Raw genomic sequence first — 20,046 nt, 5'->3', positions numbered from 1 at the left:
GCTCAGGGAAATTAAGTAACTTGCCCAAGGCTGTGGAGAGAGCCAGGGTAAGAACTTGGGTTCTCTGACTCAGATCCCACACTCTTGGCACTGCCCCTTGCAGGAGTCGTACCCTGTCTAATGGGCCTCATTCGTGGACCCCTTCTGCAGGATCAGAATTAACCATGTAAGGCTGCATTCTCCTGGGGGGGGGGGGGGCAGAGAATTTGAGTCACAGTTTAAAGTCCTTTCCTGTAGTGCCGTCTGTTGTATAATTAGCTCTTCTGAAGACGCCTCATCATCCAAGCCAAAACATGTGGCTGAGGACCGGGGAATGCTTGCAGCCTGTCAGCTCGAGATACCCGGTGAAGGCATTTCAGCTTGGCTCTGGCTCCATGAGCAGAACTGACTACATATAAAGTTATAACATAACCTCATATTGACAAATCTGCTATTTCTTGTGTCTAAACAACAAGTTCACAACCGGATGTGGACCACTGAATATGCCAGGCTCCATCCTAGGCACAGCAGAAACCAACAGGAATGCAAGAAAGGTCCTCCCTGCTCAAGGTCACGGTCCAGCACAGGAGAAGGTCCTGTAAACAAATGTGTGCAAGGAACATTGTGGGTGCTGGGACGGGAGTCTGCGCGGGACCTGCGGGGTAGGAAAGTAGGGCAGGGAAGGCCTGTACGGAGGATGGAATGCCGGTGCCAAATCTTCATGAAGTTCAAGGAGATGTTGGCCATGTGGACAGGAAGTTGGGGTGGAAGGGCAGGCCTCAACGGACACACATGGGGCAACTCATACAAGGTTTGCCCAGGGATGTGGAGCATGAGGGGAGGTGGCTTGGGAGTACCAGCACCTGGGCAGCAGGCCATGGGGACAGGAAGGCATGCCACACAGTCAGCCGGTCTCTTGAGGCAAAGAGTGGCCTGCCGTTTCGTATCCCTTTGTTTCCCTTCCTCTCTCCCCTCACACCCACCCCCCCTTACCAGCTCTAAGGGAATTCCAAGGGGAAGAGATCTAACTAAATTTTTCACTGAAGCCTGGTGGTGCTATGAGTTGCCCAGAATCTACACATATAAAATGTTAACTCTTTTGCAAGTGTTTTACGTATGTGGGTAGAAGAATAATGTCTTTCACAGAGGGGGCCAAAACCATCAACAGCCCCCACGCCCTCTGGAAAAAACAAACTTAACTTGCTCTTTATATAATTAGAGCCCAGACCAAATCACAGCCTGTTCACAGCAGGTAGATTGCAAATCCAGCCCAACTGTTCTTTCTGGCTAGAGTGACTCCATTTAGTACTCAGGCCCGGACTGCCTCCGGCATTTCCAATTAACCCGATATCTGCATCTAGACATAGCAGAAAATCACCCTCCCCAAAGCCCAGAGCAAACATACTCCAAGTCCCGGGTAAAGGAGAAGGCGTTCAGGCCTCACTTAAAACAACTGGACTAGAAAGGCGGGAGCGAGGCCGTGGGCTTGCTCTTCAGCCGGGCTTTTCCGCCCAATTTGGAGCTCAGCAGATGGAATGTTTATCATTGATCCCCAAACCGCCACCGGGGAAATTAATTTATCGGACCTCACTTGATCAGTCCGTTACCCTGTTTCGCCATGTCCTTTAGGCCTGGCTAAACTAGACCTGACGTAAATATGAGAGACAAGAGCACATTCTGTGTTAGAATGTGTTCCGTGACCTTTCTGCTCTCAACCCTCTCTTGCCTCATCCAGTCCAGTCAGTAGATTTTTCTCTGGAAATCCCTCCTTTCCTGCGTCCACTCAACGCAGGTAACAGTGTCCATCTGTATTTGGAATCTTAGTTTTTCAGGTACAGATTCAGAAGGGATGTTGATCGTGGGGTCGAAACGACTGCTGTCTCGTTGCCAGTATTTCGACCAAGGCTACACAGGGCTCCCAGTGACTTCTTGGAACTTGAGCCTCACACTCGACATCGCCGTGTGGGCTGGGGGCTGCCCCAGCTCTTGGGTGGGGAGAAGGACTGGGTCCTGTGACTCCCAAGACTGAACTTGGGTGGACTGCTTGACAAATGTGATAAAGAGGAGGCTCCTGGCTCCTGGAGTCGTGAAGCCTGACAGAGTTCCATCAGGGGTGGGATCTCTGGGCCTTGCTTTTCTGGTGCCTCAGCAATTGTTTTCCCACCTCCATCAGCATCTGCAGCTGTCACTTCTGTCCTAGGCTGGGTAGACCGAGTCGCTCGTGTAGGAGCTGAAATGTATGCACAGAGCACAAAATCTGCTGTTTCTTTACATTTCTGTTGGGTTCTCAGGACATGGCTTTTTCCCATGAGTTCTTTTCTTTCTTTCTTTCTTTCTTTCTTTTTTTTTTAATGTTTATTATTTTGAGAGAGAGAAAGCATGCAAGCAGGGGAGAGAGAGAATCCCAAGTAGTCTCCACACTCTCAGCATAGAGCCAGACACAGGGCTCGATCCCATGAGCAGTGAGATCATGACCTAAGCTGAAATCAAGAGTTGGACGCTCAACCGACTGAGCCACCCAGGCACCCCTCCATGGGTCCTTTTCTGCTCAGGGAGGAAAACATGGTTCTGTACTCACTGACTGTGTGGAGGGTGGCCTCTCGTCCCCTCATCTCTGACAGGTGCAGAATTTTGGAGTGAGAGGTATGCCCTCTCTGCGTGGAGGTTAATCACCGTTGGGATGTTTGCATAATAGAGCCGACTACCGAGTATTCTGTTGATGGGGTTTGCCTGTTCTCCCTCCAGATCTTTCCTAGCTTCAGTGCGGCCTGGCTGACCCCATCTTGGACACCTGTGCTGTGAATCAGCACTGAGAGTTTAAAGTATAAAGAGCAGCTAATACTTGATCATTTCCCGCACGTTAGGCACTTTGCGCCATCTCACCTTTCTTCCAGCCGCTCCGTTCATACGTTGGAGTCCTCCTTGACTCCTGTCGGACCACGTCCCAAGGGCATCTGCAAGCTCGGTCAGCTGTACCACAGCCTCCCCTCCAAGTGATCACCCCCGGCCGGGCTTATTTAAGTAGCAGCTGTCTGCCTCCACCCTGCCTCCCTCCTCACATCTATTCTTTTCAGGCGGCAGTTGGAGTTCCCATACGTGTCAAAGCGTAGCTCAGATCGTGTCATTCCTCAGCTCAGACCCCTCCAGTGGCTTCCCATTCCACTCCGCGTAGAAAATCAGAACCTGCACAGTGGTTTGTTAGGCACGTGGGGCCTGCCCCATCCTTCACTAAACTCCTCTAGTACCCTCTCCCCCACCGTCCGCCGCACTCAGCCCATCATCGGACCTTCCAGCCATTTCTAAACTGCCTGCCTCAGAACCGCTGCCTTGGGGTCTCCTCACTAGTAGTTCTCTCTCCTGGAATGCTCTGTAGTCGCGTGGTTTTGCCTGCATGTCCTTGGTCCACATGTTCCTTTGTCACCGAATCTCTTCCTGGTGCCCCTCCTCCATCTAACACTGCACCCCCTGCCTTCCACCACCGCCTCTTACCCTCCTTACCTGCTTCATTTCTTCCGTGACACTTATTACCACTTTCATTTTATTTATTGATGTGATTGTCTGTGCAATTTGCATATAAATCCTGTAAGGGACAAAAGTTTTGTCTGTTTTATCCACTGCTGTATCACCAGCCTTTAAAACGGCCAGCCCTGGCACGTTGTTGGTTATAAGCAAGTTTGTGTGCGGTGGAGGGGTGCGAGGAAAGGAGGAAGGAGCCGACAGACCCCGGGAGTTAGGCGTTATCTCGGTTTGTGGGTAAGGCACCAGGCCTTCAAGAAGTTGCCCAAGATCCCGTGGCCAGTAAGTGAAGGCAGAACTTGAACCCAAAGGTGTGACTCCGGAGGTGCTGTGATTTCCACTCTCCTGTGCTGTTTCCCTAGGGGTATCTCTGCCTCCCGGCGAAATGCCTCAGAGAGAATACTTGGCTAGAATCTCCTCGTCCCCTCAGTGTCATCTGGAGCTTAATATACAGAACAGACAAACAAGTACCAGCAAGCCCTAAACCAGATGCCCCTCAACATAAGAAAACGTATCCCCTACATGAAGAAGCACATTTTTGGAAAGACAGACTTTCAGGTCAAATGGTGGAGCCTTTTTGCTCATTGATTCCCAAAGCTACTGCGGGTTCATCCTGGGCTCACTGTGGGCACCAGCGCCGGTCTGTTCCAGAGTTGACACTGTCACATGTACATCCACACCTCGTGCCAGGCTCTGTCCATAACACTGGGGATGCAAAGGTGGACAAGACAGGCACGGCCCTGGGCATGCATGCCTTCAACAAGTTTCACCACCCACCCCCCAACTTAAAGGGCCCCATCACTGAATCCCTGGAGGGAGGTAGTTTTTAAAGGGACCATCTCCCAGTTTCACTTTCTCATCTTGTTCTTTGAAGTTCTGAAGTTCATTTTAAGTGCATCCTGTGCTCCTCCTCTTTGGCTAACAGGAAGTTGTGGCCCTTATCTGAAGATTAAGAAACATCCAGGCAATGAATTCCTGTTTTCCCTTCCCCCGGCCCTTTGGTAGACTTAACAGCAGTCGTTATGGTTCGAGATTTCTTCCTGCCCATCAGCAAAGCCACAGCAGCCCATATAAAAAAATGATAGCTGTCACATCCGTCTCAGGGAATTCTTTCTGTCTTGTCTCTTGCATTTGCCTCGGACTTTGGGATGGTTTTTGTTTTCTTCTCCAGATGCTCCCTGTTGGATATGCCCTTAGGCTTTACACCTGTAGCCCAGAAACAAATGATGCCTGGGATCCTGCTTATCTGAGTGAGGTGCTAAGAAATCAGTCTTTAGCTGCTACTAAATTTGTTCCCCTCTGTGTCCAGCTTTGTCAGAACTTAAAGGCTGTTAAGGGACACCTTTACATGTTTTGATCCCTGTCTGGCCTGTATTGTGTTACTTGCTCTCGGCACATGCCTTCAGAACCTTCAGTTAATAGAAGAAATAGACAGTGAGTGGCAGCAGTAAGTTTAGAACATTCTTGTAAAAGATATGGCTACAGAGGGGCCGAATGGCAGGGAGCTTTAGGGAAAAAAAAAGACCCTTTTTTGTTTGTTTCTTTTATGGAGAGAGTCCATGTGCATGTGGGAGCGGGGGAAGGCAAAGGGAGAGAATCTGAAGCAGGCCCCATGTTCAGCACAGAGCCCGATACGGAGATGTGGGGTTCAGTCTCACAACCGTGAGTTCATGACCTAAGCCAAAATCAAGAGTCACGCTCAACTGACTGAGCCCCCCAGGCGCCCCGAGGAAGGCCTTTTTCAGATAGAGCAGATTCCATTTGTTTGTCAGTCTGAGAGGGAGAAGCCAAGAAGATTGGAGACATGAGAGAAGAGAGGATCGCCCAAGCAACATCGCAGACAGGGTCTTAGAAGAGCACAGAAGAAGCCTCTAGATTTGGCAAATACTCCATTTATCCAATTGAAGCTGGAGGAGAGGAAAGAATTCTTTTCCCCTAGTAGAACCTATCATGTGTATGAAGGGGTGGTGGGGCGAGGTTGGAAGAGTTGGAAGGGAATGCGAAGCACATCTTTATTTGGCTCCAGCCATGTTCCGGGCACCGTGCTGGGTGCTTATCGGTGCACAGATGAGCAGACCCTCGGCAGCCCCCCGTCACTGGACTGGTAGCACCATGTGCCACAGCCTGCCGGGCCTTGTGCGGAGATGCACCCAGGCAGGACTGCATGGCTGCACTGCCTCGTTGCGTGGAAGGCGTGGGTAACCCTGCGGGGGGGGGGTTATATGCAGGGGGAGGCCACGCGGAGCTCTGCAGAGGCATCCGGGAGAACCAGGCTGCAGTTGGAAAAGCAGAGGTTTGTAGCCATTCATGCCGGAGGGGGAAACAGCTTAGAGGAGGACGTGATGTGGGTGTGTCCCCGGAATTACCTTTCTGCCCACCTTCCCACTGTATTTCCATCGTGAGTGACCACAGCCTTTTCTCCCTAAATCCAAACCACGGCCTTCCCGACGGTCGCTCTGCTCAGGTGCATAGCAGCCATTTGTAAGATACTATTGGTTACCTAGAGACAGAGTCTGAGTGGAAGAAATGAGCTGAAATTGGAGACGTGGGTACCTCCTGAGTTTAATTTTAGTTTAATAAGCTATGTCCTTAAACTTTTCAGAGTCAGACCTCTAAACCAGCGCTGTTAAATAGAAATATAATGTGAGCCATTTGTATAATTTAAAATGTGTGTAACTTACAACATAATTTGTATAATTTTAAATTTTCTAGCAGAATTTTAAAAAGTAAAAAGAAACATAAGAAATGGTTTTTAATATTTTTATTTTACCCGTAATATCCAAAATATTCTCATTTTAATTTGTAATCAGCACATAAGAATAATTGAGATGTTTTACATTATTTTTTCACCTTGTCTTTGAAGTCCAGTATGTATTTTATACTTACAGCATATTTTTTTAAGTTTATTTTTAAGAGAGAGAGAGCACCGCACATGGGCAAGTGGAGGAGGAGCAGAGAGAAGGGGGAGAGAGAGAATCCCAAGCAGGCTCCGTGTCATTAGCATGAGCCACATTTACAGCATATCTTGATTTGTACTGACACAAATTGAACGCCTCCTATAGCACGTGGTCACCTTGTTGGACATTGTGGCTCTAAGAGGAAACTAAAATCACATGACAAGACTTGTTATCTTGTGTCTGAATGAAGGATCTTTCTTTTTTTCTGTTTTAATGTTTACTTTTGAGAGAGAGAGACCGAGCACGAGCAGGGAAGGGGCAGAGAGAGGAGACACAGAAAAACCAAAACAGGCTGCAGGCTCTGAGCTATCAGCACAGAGCCCAACCTAGGGCTTGAACTCATTAACCACAAGATCATGACCTGAGCCAAAGTTGGACAGTTAACCGACTGAGCCACCCAGGCGCGCCAAGATTTCCCTTGTTCTTATGGGAGGAAGGAAGGTATTGAATAGAGAAAGGACCTTTATGCAGTTGGCTTTTGTCTCCACCATTGCAGTGAGGAGTTTTCTACAAGATTCTGAAGAGATGGCTATCCAAGTTATCCTTAATTCTTTTCCTTGGGTTATTTGTTGGCTTCCTTTTTTTCCTCTTTTCCTGTCTGCTTGCCAAAATTTACAAAACATTCCATTCACATTTTTGAATATGGTAGTGTTTCACATACGGGCATGATTTTTATGAAGCAAATTTTTATTTTTAAAAATGAATTCTGCCTTTGGTCACATGTTTAGAAAACAAGTCCCATAAACATTTTTTAATCAATAACTAATTTTTAAATTATGGAAGAGCCACTCAATAGAGTGTCATATAGTATATGTACAGTTTAAAGAACAAATGAATCCCAGAACCTACCATTCAGTGTAAATGATAGACTATCATAATAGAATATTATACTAATAGAATAGAGTGTAACAGTAGGTACTGGTACTTTTGAAGCCTCCCTGATCACATTCTGTTTTTCACTGTTAACTTAAATGGATTGGCTTTTCTTCCTCATTCCAAGACTTGTTTTTTAGGCCTGAAATCTGTTAACCTGGAAACAGCTAATTCAGCAGGCTTGAAAAACCCCAGATCTGCAGGAAGTGGATGGGTGTGAATTCTGAATGCCCGCCCCCAGCTCAGCCTTTGTGGGGCTGAAAGGCAGCAAAGGCAAGAATGCCTCGTACTGAAAGGCCACCAAGGAATCCAGGCGACAGAGAAGGAGTAGAGGTTTCTTAGGAGCTGTTGGGAAATAACTAAACTGCCGTTTTATTTTTATTTTAGCCCACCTGAAGGGTTGGGAACATTTGAGGCCATTTCTAAAAGAACCTTCTTTTGCCCTTTCCTTTGAGCTTGGGAACAAGCCAGGCCTCAGGAGAAATGTGAGAGGACGTGAGTGCCTTGGAGCTGCGCTTACCCCACCCCTAAAAAGAGGTTCACCGTCTCTTGTTCTCCCAGGTGCCAAACTCCAGTTCCGAATGTGGACTCCTCCCCCACGTTCGTCACACTCACTGATGAATAACTTCCTGAACACATGACATGGTGGCTTTTGTGTGTCTGGTTTTCCCCAAATGCAGGCTCTACCCCCACCCCCACCCCCATAAAATGTTGGGTAGTCGTAAGAAACAGCCCCTTAGCTTCCACTGTGGCTGCTCTGTTACTCTCAGATGAGTGCGGCTGTTGTGGGTCGCATCGGGGCGCCAACACAGCCTAGAGGAATGGGGGCCTAACGGGACACGCTTGCAGGATCCTTTCCTGCCCAGGAGCATGGCTGGCTCATGCCCTTTCTCTCCCCACAGCTCTCTTGCCTTCATTCCTTCCCCCTTGAATTTGTATCTCCACATTTGTCACTTAGTGGTACATAAAACGGTCCTTGCCAGAGCAGTGGTCTTTGTCTGTAGTTAGATTTGCTTGACCAGACCAGCTTGGACAAAGCAAATCTTTGAGCTCTCCTTGAGCAAATCCTTCTGTAAGAAGCTGGGATGCGAGAGCAGGCCTCTTCTGTGCAAGCAGGGGCTCTCGAAATCACTGGTCCCGATCCTCACCCCAGCTCGCCATCCATCTTTCTTCCCAGCTGTAAACGGTGCACACTGGTGCTGTGACCTGATGTGGGATCAGATGGTCCATGGAGTGGACATTTGCAGAGCTTCGTCCTTCTCTGAAGGACGAATGTCCTTCCATGTCACACCCATTTCAGATGTGACAGTGATGACTTTGGGCAAAGGAGGAAGTGGATTCTTTCTACTTTCAAAGGCTACATGGCATAGGGCAAAAGAAAAAGGGTGATGGAAGGGGGTAGGGTGTCTGAGTTGGGATATGCTGATGAAGGAAGGAGATTGGAGCCTGACTCTCTTTCTTCTTCAGAGATGGTTAGGTAATCTTTCAAAAACTTGATCCTCTCTATACTTCTCTTAGCTTCCTTCATTTGTCGCCACCACTGCTTAGGAAAGGAAAGATGTCTACTTGGCATCTCTGTGCAATTCTCACTGACGTTCAGGAAGGAATTTTCCATGGAGGGAATAACAAAACCCATGGTTGGATTCCCTCCGTAGATGACCCAGTATCAAATATAGGTAGATTCTTAGCAGACTTTTGTTGGCGATGATCATGGTCTTTCCGGTGTCATCTGTACAGTGGGGATAATGACAGAGCATACCTCGTAGGGCTGTCATGTGGATTGAACTAATAAATGATTTCATAGATGGTGGCCCTTAGAACAATGCCTGATACATAGTAAACATTGTTGGTCCATATTTAAGGTTCTAGAAGTTACACTATGGTCTTCAGCAGTCGGAAGCTTTCCTTTATTCTGCTGCCTACTCATTTAAAACTTCATTTATTTAGAGGCACCCGGGTGGCTTGGTCGGTTAAGCATCTGGCTCTCGATTTTCGCTAAGGTCATGACCTCACAGTTGTGAGATCGAGCCCCATGTTGTCTGGCTGCACGCTGAGTGTGGAGCCTGCTTAAGATTCTCTCCCTGTCTCCCCCTGCCCCTCCCCTGCTTCTGTGCATGCGTGTTCTCTCTCTCTCAAAAAAACAAAATAAAAAATGCATAAAATTTCTTTTGTTTGAAGAAACCAGGTAGAGACAACTTTCTTTCCAAAAAAAAAAAAACAAAAAAACCCCACCTCATCACGATATTTCAAACCCTTGAAACATATCTTACTTTTTCAGCAAGAAGCCCAGTTTACAGCAGTGCCCAGCATTTCTGATTATTCTTTATGGGGGTCCCCCACCCCCTTCCTTCTCAGGCTTTTGGCATTAAAGAGAATATATCTATTTGTTTGAAATACCAAGTACTTCACAAGATTGAAGTCAGTGTGACTAGAAAAGAGATAAGCTTGAGCTTCTCTTCTATTGTGAAATGTTCCATTCCATTTCTAGTTTCTGTATTTTGAGACTTCAATCTATTTATAAGTGACTTCTTTATGCTTTCCTTTGTTCCCGAACGGGTATAAGGTGATTCCTGTATCACAGGATGAGACATGCAGGGTTCAGTCAGGGAGGAAGGGGGAGCAGCGCTTTCCTTAGAAGAAAGGAAAGGATTTGCAGTAATAACGCTTGGCTTTTACACATCGTTTTGTGTTGCTTTCCCCCAAGAACTTTTAAAACCAAGGTCTCTTTGGATTCCTCCAGCGGCTCTGTGGGTAGCACTCTTCCTTTTTATAGATAAAGATACCGATCCCTGGAGAGGGGGCTTTGCTCGTGGTCACCCGGCTGGTTACTAGTGAGAGTTGGGACCAGGACGCCTGCCTTGCTTTTCACGGCCCGTGTGCTTCCCTAGAGTTGAAACCATTTATCGGCCAAGTCAGGCATTATGGTGTGACCGCCTCCGACGGATTTGTTTGCCCCCATAACAATCTGTCTCCTGGTTCAGTACTGAGACACTGGCCATTTATGCATATTTATGCATATTTTTTCAATCTGTGCCTTGCTAGGATGGCAGAACGGGAGGTCTCTCGTAGGGTGGGGAGAAGACATTTCTGGTGACCAGCACCAGCTCTACAGAAAGCCACCTTCTGGCTCCTCCCGTGTGCTTCAGCTGAGGGGCTTTTAGCAGCAGACCAGGAGAGGCCCGGCACCCTCAACACGATCCCTTACCCCTTCTGAGGGGAAAGCTTATGATGAAGCTTATGCAGGGCTGAATAGGTAGGACCCCATCCCATCTAGCAGCTGCGTTTAAAGATTCATCCTGCTCACACGATTCTTTACAAACTCGGTATGGGACAAACAGGGAAAGTTGCATGTGACTAAGCCGTGGCACGCGTCTGTTATAGAAAATCAGTCTCCCTCGTTCCCCTGTGTGTTCTTACTGCTGTGCTCTCAAAGCCTTATAGCCAACTCTACCAATCCTTTTCAAAGAAAAGGCACAATCCTTTTAGGAGAGTGCCTCAAACCACTCGGAGCTTCTAGATTAATCTGAAACAACATCTGAGTTCACAACTGGGTCAGAGTTGCAGAATAGCAAGAGAGACTTGCCAATTCAGCAGGCGTGTGTCTCGGGCTAGTTAAGAACGAGTACAATCTTGAGGTCTGACTTTGTTGCAGATGTTTAGACCTTGTGTGCTGAGATAATTCTGGGTGGCTTTGGATAACTTTGTTTCTTAACTGAAAAGGAGTGTCTGCTGCCTGATAAGTGTTTATCCGTGAAATAGCAACATGGTGTCAGTCCCAGGGTCGGAGGGCTTGTACATCCCCAGAGACCAAAAAAAAAAAGCAAGGTCATGGGCTTGGGCCTGTTACTGCAAGAGAATGTGAGTACTAGCTTTGAAAAAGTACCTCTTATCCTTATGCAGAGTGTCTGCCAGATTCTCTTCCTTCCTCTCTTTGCCTTAAGGGCTATACATCGTCATAACCAAGTAGAACTGAAAACCGACAAACCTGTCCCACTTCTAGTGGATAGGGTAGAGATCTGGGGTCCAAAAATACCTCTTTCTTGCCAAACCTCAGCTTGTTCCATGTCCTTCTTTTTTCTTTTTTTCCTTTTTTAATGTCCTTCCCCAGTCCCGGCCTGACCCTTCACCATCTGGCTGAGTGAGGACTTGCCATTTGGCTTGCCTCGCATCTGCGACGGGTCCCCGTTCCTGGCTGGATCCCGTTCCCCATTAACTCTTGCCTCTTTATTACAAGGATCACAAAAGGGCTTTTCAATGTCAAGGCAAAGCCCACACGGAGAATGGTTTTTAACTGCGGATATGTTAACAGTGTGAGTCAGAGCAAAGCGGTGAAGGCCTCCGTTGTGGAAGACGTGAGGGGCTGGCCGGGCGTTTTTCCACTGGTATTCCAGCAGAGTTGGAAACGACTCTCAAGTTTAAGTGTCTGCACCACTTGCAAGAAACTGAGCCTGGGTGGCTCAGTCGGTTAAGCGTCCTACTCTTGGTTTCAAATCAGGTCACGATCTCATGGTTTTGTGAGTTCAAGCCCCACGTCGGGCTCTGCGCTGACAGTGAGGAGCCTACTTGCGATTCTCTCTCTCTCTCCCTCTCTCTGCTTCTCCCTCACTCGCACTGTCTCTGTCTCTCTCAAAAATTAGTTAAAAAAAAAAAAAAAAACCTGTAAATCTCGGTGGCCTCCTGTGTGCCAGACACAGCCCAGGCATCCTGTGCCATCTCCTCAGCCCTTCAGAGCAGGCCTTTAGAGTCCAGTTTTTGCAGCTAGGTAAACTGAGTCTCAGAAGAGTTGAGCTGCTGCCGCCAGGATACGTATTCCCATCAGCCATACTCTCAGGCGCCAGGTATATAGCCAGGTTTCCGAGTTGATGTGCCCCAGCCTAGTAGACTGCTGGCAGCGCCGCCGGGCCTGGAGCTGGGCTGGTAGCTGGGCCTTGCAGTCGAACAGCTTTCTGGTCGGAAGGACGTAAGACCCTCTCGCACAGCCGAGCCCCAGCACTTCTCTCCCTTCCCCGTTATTTGTGGCCACCATTTGCCCTGGTGACAAGGAAGGTACTGTCACCAGCAATTACTCAGTGGAACAAAGATATTAAAGAGGAAATTTCCATTAGGTAAATAACTGTGAAAGAAGAACCCCAGAGAAGGGGGGGGGAGAAATTCAAGCCCAGGCTCCTATTACACTGGCCAAATATCTCTGGCATCCCATGCTTGCTGAATATCATAAAAGGGTCAGGAAAACTGATCGGACCAAACAGAGGGACACAGTGTGAATTTTTCTCTTGCATTATTCCAGCATCTACTTGAATTTCAGTTTTATGAAACCAACTGTCCCGAGCCTGGCCCCAAAGCCGGGGCTAATTTGTAGTGACTCCGTTCCTATGGACAATGGGATTCTTTCTGGAAGGTGGGGTATTGACCCCAAGTGCGTCAGCCATGCAGTAGAACTGGCATCTTGAAGCGCTTCTGAGATTTTTTACCCCCTTGTTGAAGACAGGGCTTTCCAGAAATTAATGACTTTGGACTGTGGCCAGAATTTGCAAGCGTGGTGTGTGCTAAAGCTTCCTTCAGTGAACGAAGAGGAGGATCAGTGTTGTCCTCGCAAGAGTAAGAGCAGGTTTTCTGAAGGACATTCTGTTCCTTGGAAACTTGCTAGTCTTCTGTGGACTTGAAATTGGTACAAAATGGGCTATATTGACTTAAGTCTCCCCCAGAGTTGCTTCTGGTGTCCAGGTATTGTTTTTACCGAGGCAGGTTACAAATTTTCTACAAATTTCCCTCCAAGTTCTAGTCCTTCCCTAGTGTGCAAGCCTGGCCCGTGCTGTCTGTCCTGCCTGGGCTTTTCTGCCCCTGGGTGCATAGCTTCCACTTCTCTGGGGACACATGTGCCAAGTGCTAAGTATATACACCATCTCACTTAGCCCTCAGCAGCCGCACGGAACCTGATTATTCCCGTTTTGCAGGTGAGGAGGTGGAAGTTCAGATAACGTAGTACTGTTTTCACTGGATGCCTCGTATGTTATCAGGTTCTGTCCTCAGTGCTTCACACATAGTGTCTAATCCGTCCCGCATTCCCTGTGGGTGGATATTCTCATTCCCATTCTGAAGATGAGGACACAGGCTCCCAGAGGTGATCTCATGGCTGTTAAGTGCCACAGAATCCAAAGTCAGGTGTGAAGCTCTTTCCGAGGCCCTCGAAGGCAGGAGGCAGACACCATCTCTGATTGAGGACTGTGCTGTGCCAGCCTAGCACACGGTGTGCGTTCCGTCCACGTTTGGTTGGTTGGTGGGTCGATGTATCGCTGTTCTGTGCTTGCTCATATCCTTACGGTTTGCAGCCTTTCCCCAGCTGCCTCTGAGATCAGTTTTCCCCTTATCTGAATTTCTGCCTCCGAGCTTCATTCCCCATTTTGACATCCCTGAGCATGCCCAAGAGCATCTGCCCTGAAAACAGTTCAAAATGAGTTTGAATTTCGCTGCATTTGGCTTTTCTTTTTATTTTACTTTTTTAAATTTTTTAATGTTTATTTAATTTTGAGAGAGAGAGAGACAAAGTGTGAGCAGGAGAGGGACAGAGAGAGAGGGAGACACAGAATCTGAAACAGCCTCCAGACTCTGAGCTGTCAGCACAGAGCCGGACGCGAGGCTCGAACTCACAAACTGCGAGATCGTGACCGGAGCCAAAGTCGGACACTTAACCTACTGAACCACCCAGGCGCCCCTGGCTTTTCTTTTTAAAATACGTAGGCAGAACTGGGGGTGGGGTGGTAATGGATGTCCTGTCCCAATCACTCCCACGTGGCACACTGTGGCTGTCATGGGCACCTCTGCTGTGTTTTGACAATCGTGTTCTAACTCAAGGACACGAGTGAAATAACTCTTCCCAACCTCAGAGAAGGCCAGTGCCAGAAGGCACCATACAGAGTGCTTACCGGAGTCCCCACCCTCTCCAGCCCATGTTCTTACCCTATCTTTGGGGGAGAAATAAGATATCGAGTGTGATTTATTTTCCCACCGAGGTGGGGAATGAGAGAGATGGAATTAAGTATGACTAAGTGCTCCCACAGTGAGAGAAGGCCACAAACTTTTGGTGCCCTGGATTCATACTGAGAAGCCCAGTGGACTGGCCCAAGGCCCAGCCTCTTTGACCACGGCACCCTTCATCTCACTGGTTTCAGATTAGTTCCTATAAAGTGTCTCTCCCTGTAAAATCTGATTAACCTCTAATCGGTACGAGTTTGGCTGGATCTCGGATTTCAACATCTTCCCATTTCCTGACTTGTCAGTCACAGTTACAGGGGTGAAGACTTTGGTAATAGTTTCCTGTTAATAACATCTTTGTGTCCTTTATGTTGACCCACAAGTGACAAAAGACAAGTCCAGTTGGCTTGCATGAATAATTTGTTTACCCACAGAGAAGTGGGAATTCAGATAGAAGTCCTAGGGTAAGTAAGCTGAGTAGGTATGGGCACCTTTCCACAGCTGAGAAGCACATGGAAGAATCCAGCATTTAGAGGGAAGAGTGATCTCTGAGGTCATCTTACCCCATCCCTGCTGAGGTCGATGTGGTATTTGTGTACCGAGAACGCCCAGGACCAGTCGGTGCTGGGGGAGTGGAGGGGGCTATAGCAGTTAAGCTTTTGGCATGGACTCACTCCTAACCCTTGGGTATTGAACTTACTTTATGGGTGGGAGCAGGGGTGGTGGTTAGTGGAGGGGGTTATATTGGGCAGTTTGCCTAGGTGATTCTCTCATATTCTCTTAGGGGGGAAAAGTGTTATAGGATTTTTCATTTCTTCCTAGTCAGCTGCCAGATATCAGTAGTCAGGACCTTATTATATGTTCCAAGGAAAGACCTCTTTTCAAGGAAAACGAGAGTCGGAGGAAGCGGGACAGACCCGGACAAAGCTCCGGAAGGAGCGTGGGTACCCTGGGCACTCGTCACGCACAATATGCGCCTCTGGAAACATCACGCTTCTGAGAAGGGCTTTTTCACTGGGCGCCACCTCACCTCTTCTGTGGCATCAGAGAGAAGCATTTTTATCCAGACCCCGAGTGGAGAACACTGGCAACCTACATGGTTCCGGAAGGCAGCAGGAACTCCTTTTTTTTTTTTAACCCTTAAAACAAGGGCCACATTTTCCTGTTCTCCCTCGATTTGCAAGTGTTTCAGTTTGTGTGTGGCCCTCATTGCTGTCCGTCTCACACACGGGGATTGTGACCTTCCCAGGGAGACTGTCATCCTTGAGAAGAGGTCCCAGGCTATATCTGTGTCCTCAGCAATACGTAAATCTGTGCTGGACCCACGGCAAGTGCTTAATAAAGATGTCCTACCTTGGAGCGTAGATCACACACTGTCAGAGCTGGAAAGGACTTTGGAAACCACCAAGTCCAGTATCTAATTTTAAAGATGGTGCCGCTCCAGAAGCTCATTTTGGAAGCTAGTGTTTATCTGCTGAAAAGAGGGGGCTTTGTTTTTGTTTATGTCAAAGCCTAGTGCAAATGACCATAATTCTAAACTTTGAAAGGCTTTCTTCATGGTGCAGGGTGTTCCTGCTTGGACTAGTCGCTGCCTAATAAAAACGGGAAGAATGCTGACTGGATCCCATGCCCTGAGCCCCAGTCACTAATTCTTCCGGCCACACGGCCATGTGGGTACTGTGGTCCCTCTGCAGATGCCGCCAGTGAGGCTGGGCAGGAGGGCACCTTGCTCAGGCTCCTGTGGCTGTGGGAACAGTTGGGGGGGACTAGCGTCTGGTCTGGTCACAGGCCCAAACTCATGGTGGCCCACAGTGGCCCTCAAACGGGATCCCTGACTAAAGCCCCATTTAGTGATTCACAGTGCCGGCTTCGCAACATCACACAGGGTCTCTGTCCTAAAGGCAATGGTAAAATTAATTTTCATTAACTTTAGCTCTCCAGTTAGACACGAAGGGACAGGGGAGGCAGGGCCTAAAGCAGATAATGACAGGGATTGCCTCTCCAGAAAGGTCTGTAATCACGGCCCTACATCGTAAAAGCATTTAGGCTGAGTAAAAGGAATGAGTGTTCCCATCTCTGGCTCCAGAAACCATTGCTGTACCTGGAGTTGCTGGTTCTTCCCCTGGTCCCTCTTCTGTGCCCGGAACTCCCCTTTTCCTGCCCCTGTGTCACGAAGCCTCAGGCCTGGTGGCTTCCGGGGCATACCTGTGTAAAAGATGCCCCTTGCCAAGCCAGTATGAAACAGGCCCCGGAGGCCAGGCTGCCCGGTGTACTGGGTCTTCAAGGCAGGCTGTTGGCCTTGACTCTTTGCACAGAGCTCTGTATCTAAATAGCATTCCTGTGAGTTTTCTGAAAGGTTAGTCCTGGGTCACTGGCACTTAACCCACTTGTTTTGGTAGATCCTTCCCGAGAAGGTTAATTATATATTTGATATCCTTTCCTCTTTATGCCTGAATGATGAGGATAAGTACCCTGTGGTTTATTAACTGTCACTTTAAACCTTTTCAGATTGTCTTGTGACAAAACAGAGTTTTATGTCCTTTTTATCCAGCTTTGATGGATGAGACAGCTTCTCCGGTAAAAGAATGCCAGGATAAATAAGATCTTTCTCTGATTTGTGGGGGAGGACTTTGCACTGGAAGTCATGAGTTCAAGTCTGCCATTTCATATGAAAGGTGACCTGGCCTGTTAACCTTTCCATATACTTCATTTTCCCTTGTGACAAATGGGGCTGAGCACGTGGGCACGTAGGCACTCGGTAATTGCTGAAGAAGTGAAAGAAAAGACATTGCTTTAGGGCAGTTGACATCTCTGAAAGGTTTGGCAACAAACCCTGTGGCAACACTTTGCCATGTTTCCTATTTTGAGTCCCACTGATTTCTCAGAGCAGAGAGCCTCTGTCCGTAACACTCTAGAACCCCAACGCTTCCCTCTCCGCCACGGGGTCATTGTGTTATATGTTTAGTTTTTTCAGTAGCTTTGCAGGAGGACTGTGGGAGGTGGATGCCATGACGGCCGGTTAGTAGTTGTTTTGCGAGCCTTGTGTCCGCCACTGTCGGCACCCTCCAGTCTTCTGCGTCCAGCGCCTTGAGACCCAGTCTCCCGGGACACACGGTGTATGTGACTCAGCAGTTAATCTCTGTCTCCATTGGTATTTACTGAATCCTGGGTAGGAGCAAGGGGAGGTATTTATTTAAAATGACTAAAGTAGCAAAAGTAGCACTGAGGCTTTAAAACCCCTCTCCTTCTGTCTTTAATTCATCCCAGTTTGCGGGGACGCTGTCGGACGGCTTAGGGAAGACGATGGACAATCGGCACCAGTCGGAGCGGGAGTACATCAGATACCACGCGGCCACGAGCGGGGAGCACCTTGTAGCCGGCATCCATGGCCTGGCCCACGGTGAGTCACGTGACGGCAGGAGCCCGGCCCTCCTGCCACAGCTGCTCGGGGCCCTTTGCACCCGTCCGACTGCAAGCGGACCTCCAGGCTGGGGAGCGTGTGTCCCTGAGAGCCCTCCCGGCTGCCCTGCTTTACCCGCCGTGCAGCTGAAATGGCACCGCCTGTGGCAAGCCTTCATTTATTTTCACACCATCGCACACACCGCAGCCCCTTCCTATTCTTTGGCTTCTGTTCCACAAGTGGACCCCGTTCTAGAATACAGACTTGCTGCTTCAAGACTCGCCTTCTGCTTACCGAGCATTCCTTCCGAGGCAAATGAGATGTGAACCTGGCCACTGGGCTTGGGGCCCAGGTGTTCTTGAGTCTTGTGAAAATGCACAGTCGCCTGGATTGTAAGTCCGGGTGTCCAAGAGATGTAGGTGATAGCGTGGATATAGTAAGCCTCTGAATTTGTACAATTCTGCCCTTTAATGCTTCACCTCCAATTCATTTGCCTTTTGATAGTGTTTTTTTCTCCACAACTTCTTTGTGTGGCATTTGAGGCCCTTGGAAATGTACACCCAGCCAACTTTGCCAACCAGTGTTCCCCAGCCACACCGCATTTCAGCCACCCAAAGCCGTGTGTTGTCCCCCAGACACGCCTTGCTCACTCACGTTCCTTCTGCCTCACTTCCTTGCCTGGCTACTCAACCTAGAAGTCTCAACTCAAGTGACATTTGCTCCACTGTCCCCAGTCAGAATTGACGATGAGGGCATACACGGCAGTCTGGGTTGTGTCTCTAGCCAGCCGTGTGTGTGTCTTGTTTTCCAGATCGATGGGGAAGGTCAGGAGAGCAGAAAGACCATTCTGTATTCACCTTTATCCTTGAGACCCTCACTCGATACCTGGCGTATAGCTCATGCTTGGTGATGCTTAGGAAACTGCACTGTTTGTACCAGATTCTTAGAAATAATCTGAAGCCATCAGAAGTCCTATCAAGACTGATCAAGTTTAGATTATCTCCATTTGGAAGAGGGAGGAATGTGGATAATAAAAAGAAAGAAAAAATCTTTCTTTTCAGGCTTGGGACACAATGTTTGTTTATCAGTTTTCCTCACTGTGAGGTCTGGATCAAAATGCCTTTACTTTTCCCAAGCCTGCCCAAGTGGAAAGGGAGCTGCCCCCAAGGAGATATCAAGCCAAGAGTAAAACTTAGCTGAAATTAATCTGTTCTTGGACTCAAAAAGTTGGTTACTGGGCAGCCGTATGGGGTGAAAGGTTTACTCATTCTTCCCAGTAAATATAGTGATAGTGCATGGGACTCGGAGGGACTGTTTTCCTAATGAAGGCAAAATGCTTTACTCTGTATCATTGCCTTTATCTGTCAAGCATCCTTGGGATGTGGAGAGAAAGTATATTGTCCTCACTTTCTAGATGGACATGGCAGTGTGCTAAGAAAATGGATGATTGGTTCAAGGTGGGTTGCAAAATCCCCTCCAACCAGGGACCAGTCATACAATATGTGCAGCGTCTCCAGGGACAGGTAGCCTCATCCTAGGAGTTTCCAGGAAGCTCTGGACTGTATGCAAGTCACATCCTTCTTCCTTCAGGATAAAAAAATTGTGTGTGTGGTTTTTTTTTAATTTATTTATTTATTTTAAGAGAGAGAGCTGGGGAGAGGCAGAGAGAGAATCCCAAGCAGCCTCTGCATTGTCAGCACAGAGCCCCATGTGGGGCTTGAGCCCATGAACTGCCAGATCATTACCGGAGTTCAAATCAAGAGCCAGACACTTAACCAACTGAGCCACCCAGGCACCCCCAGGATGAAAAAAATCCTTAAATGTAACAAGAACCAGAACCCATTCAGTCTCCTTAGTTTAAAAACTGGGAGTCCTGCTCAGTTTTCTCTGCAGGCCTCTCTTCTGCCAGGTTCAGCAATGTCTGTCTCTCCGTGACCATGGTTTAAAAGGTCAGGAGAGGGCGGCTTCACTGGAGCAAGTGGACGTAGAATCCAAAAGAAAGGTTGTGGACTGTTAGTGCTGTTAGCGCGTTCTCACCCAGGGACTTTGCCGATTTGTCTCACTAGAGCCGAAGAGTCTAACGAGCTTCCTCGTGCCCCCGCCGCCAAAGGGTAAACATGCTGTGAGTGTCCCTGGCACACATCCTGGAAATGCTCCCCGGACAGGGCCCCACTTCCTCCCTGTAACGCCCGTGTCCTCTCCAGCCTCTGCTAACTGCTGGCCACTTTTGAGGCTCTTTAAGGTCATTGCTGTCAACTTTCAAAATGTTTGGAATGTCTTTTTGACCTAAGTTGGTGTTTGGAACAAACTCCATTGAGAGTCCTGGCTGGTTTGGGCAGCTTTTGGTAG

At 48.3% G+C, this 20,046-nt stretch overlaps 1 protein-coding gene across 3 annotated transcripts in view; it reads left to right on the top strand.

The window, feature by feature from the left end:
• VPS13D (vacuolar protein sorting 13 homolog D) overlaps window positions 1-20,046 on the top strand; it is a 251,706-nt gene that overhangs the window by 184,326 nt on the left and 47,334 nt on the right. For all 3 annotated transcript variants that reach the window (XM_077763779.1, XM_077763778.1, XM_077763781.1), the window contains one exon: window positions 17,565-17,697. In XM_077763779.1, the coding sequence (XP_077619905.1) occupies window positions 17,565-17,697 (133 nt within the window). The remainder of the gene's footprint in view (window positions 1-17,564; window positions 17,698-20,046) is intronic.

Source organism: Crocuta crocuta, unplaced genomic scaffold (assembly GCF_008692635.1).
Source record: "Crocuta crocuta isolate KB4526 unplaced genomic scaffold, BGI_CrCroc_1.0 scaffold13, whole genome shotgun sequence".
NCBI lineage: Eukaryota > Metazoa > Chordata > Mammalia > Carnivora > Hyaenidae > Crocuta > Crocuta crocuta.
This window is presented reverse-complemented; position numbering and strand designations above follow the sequence as displayed.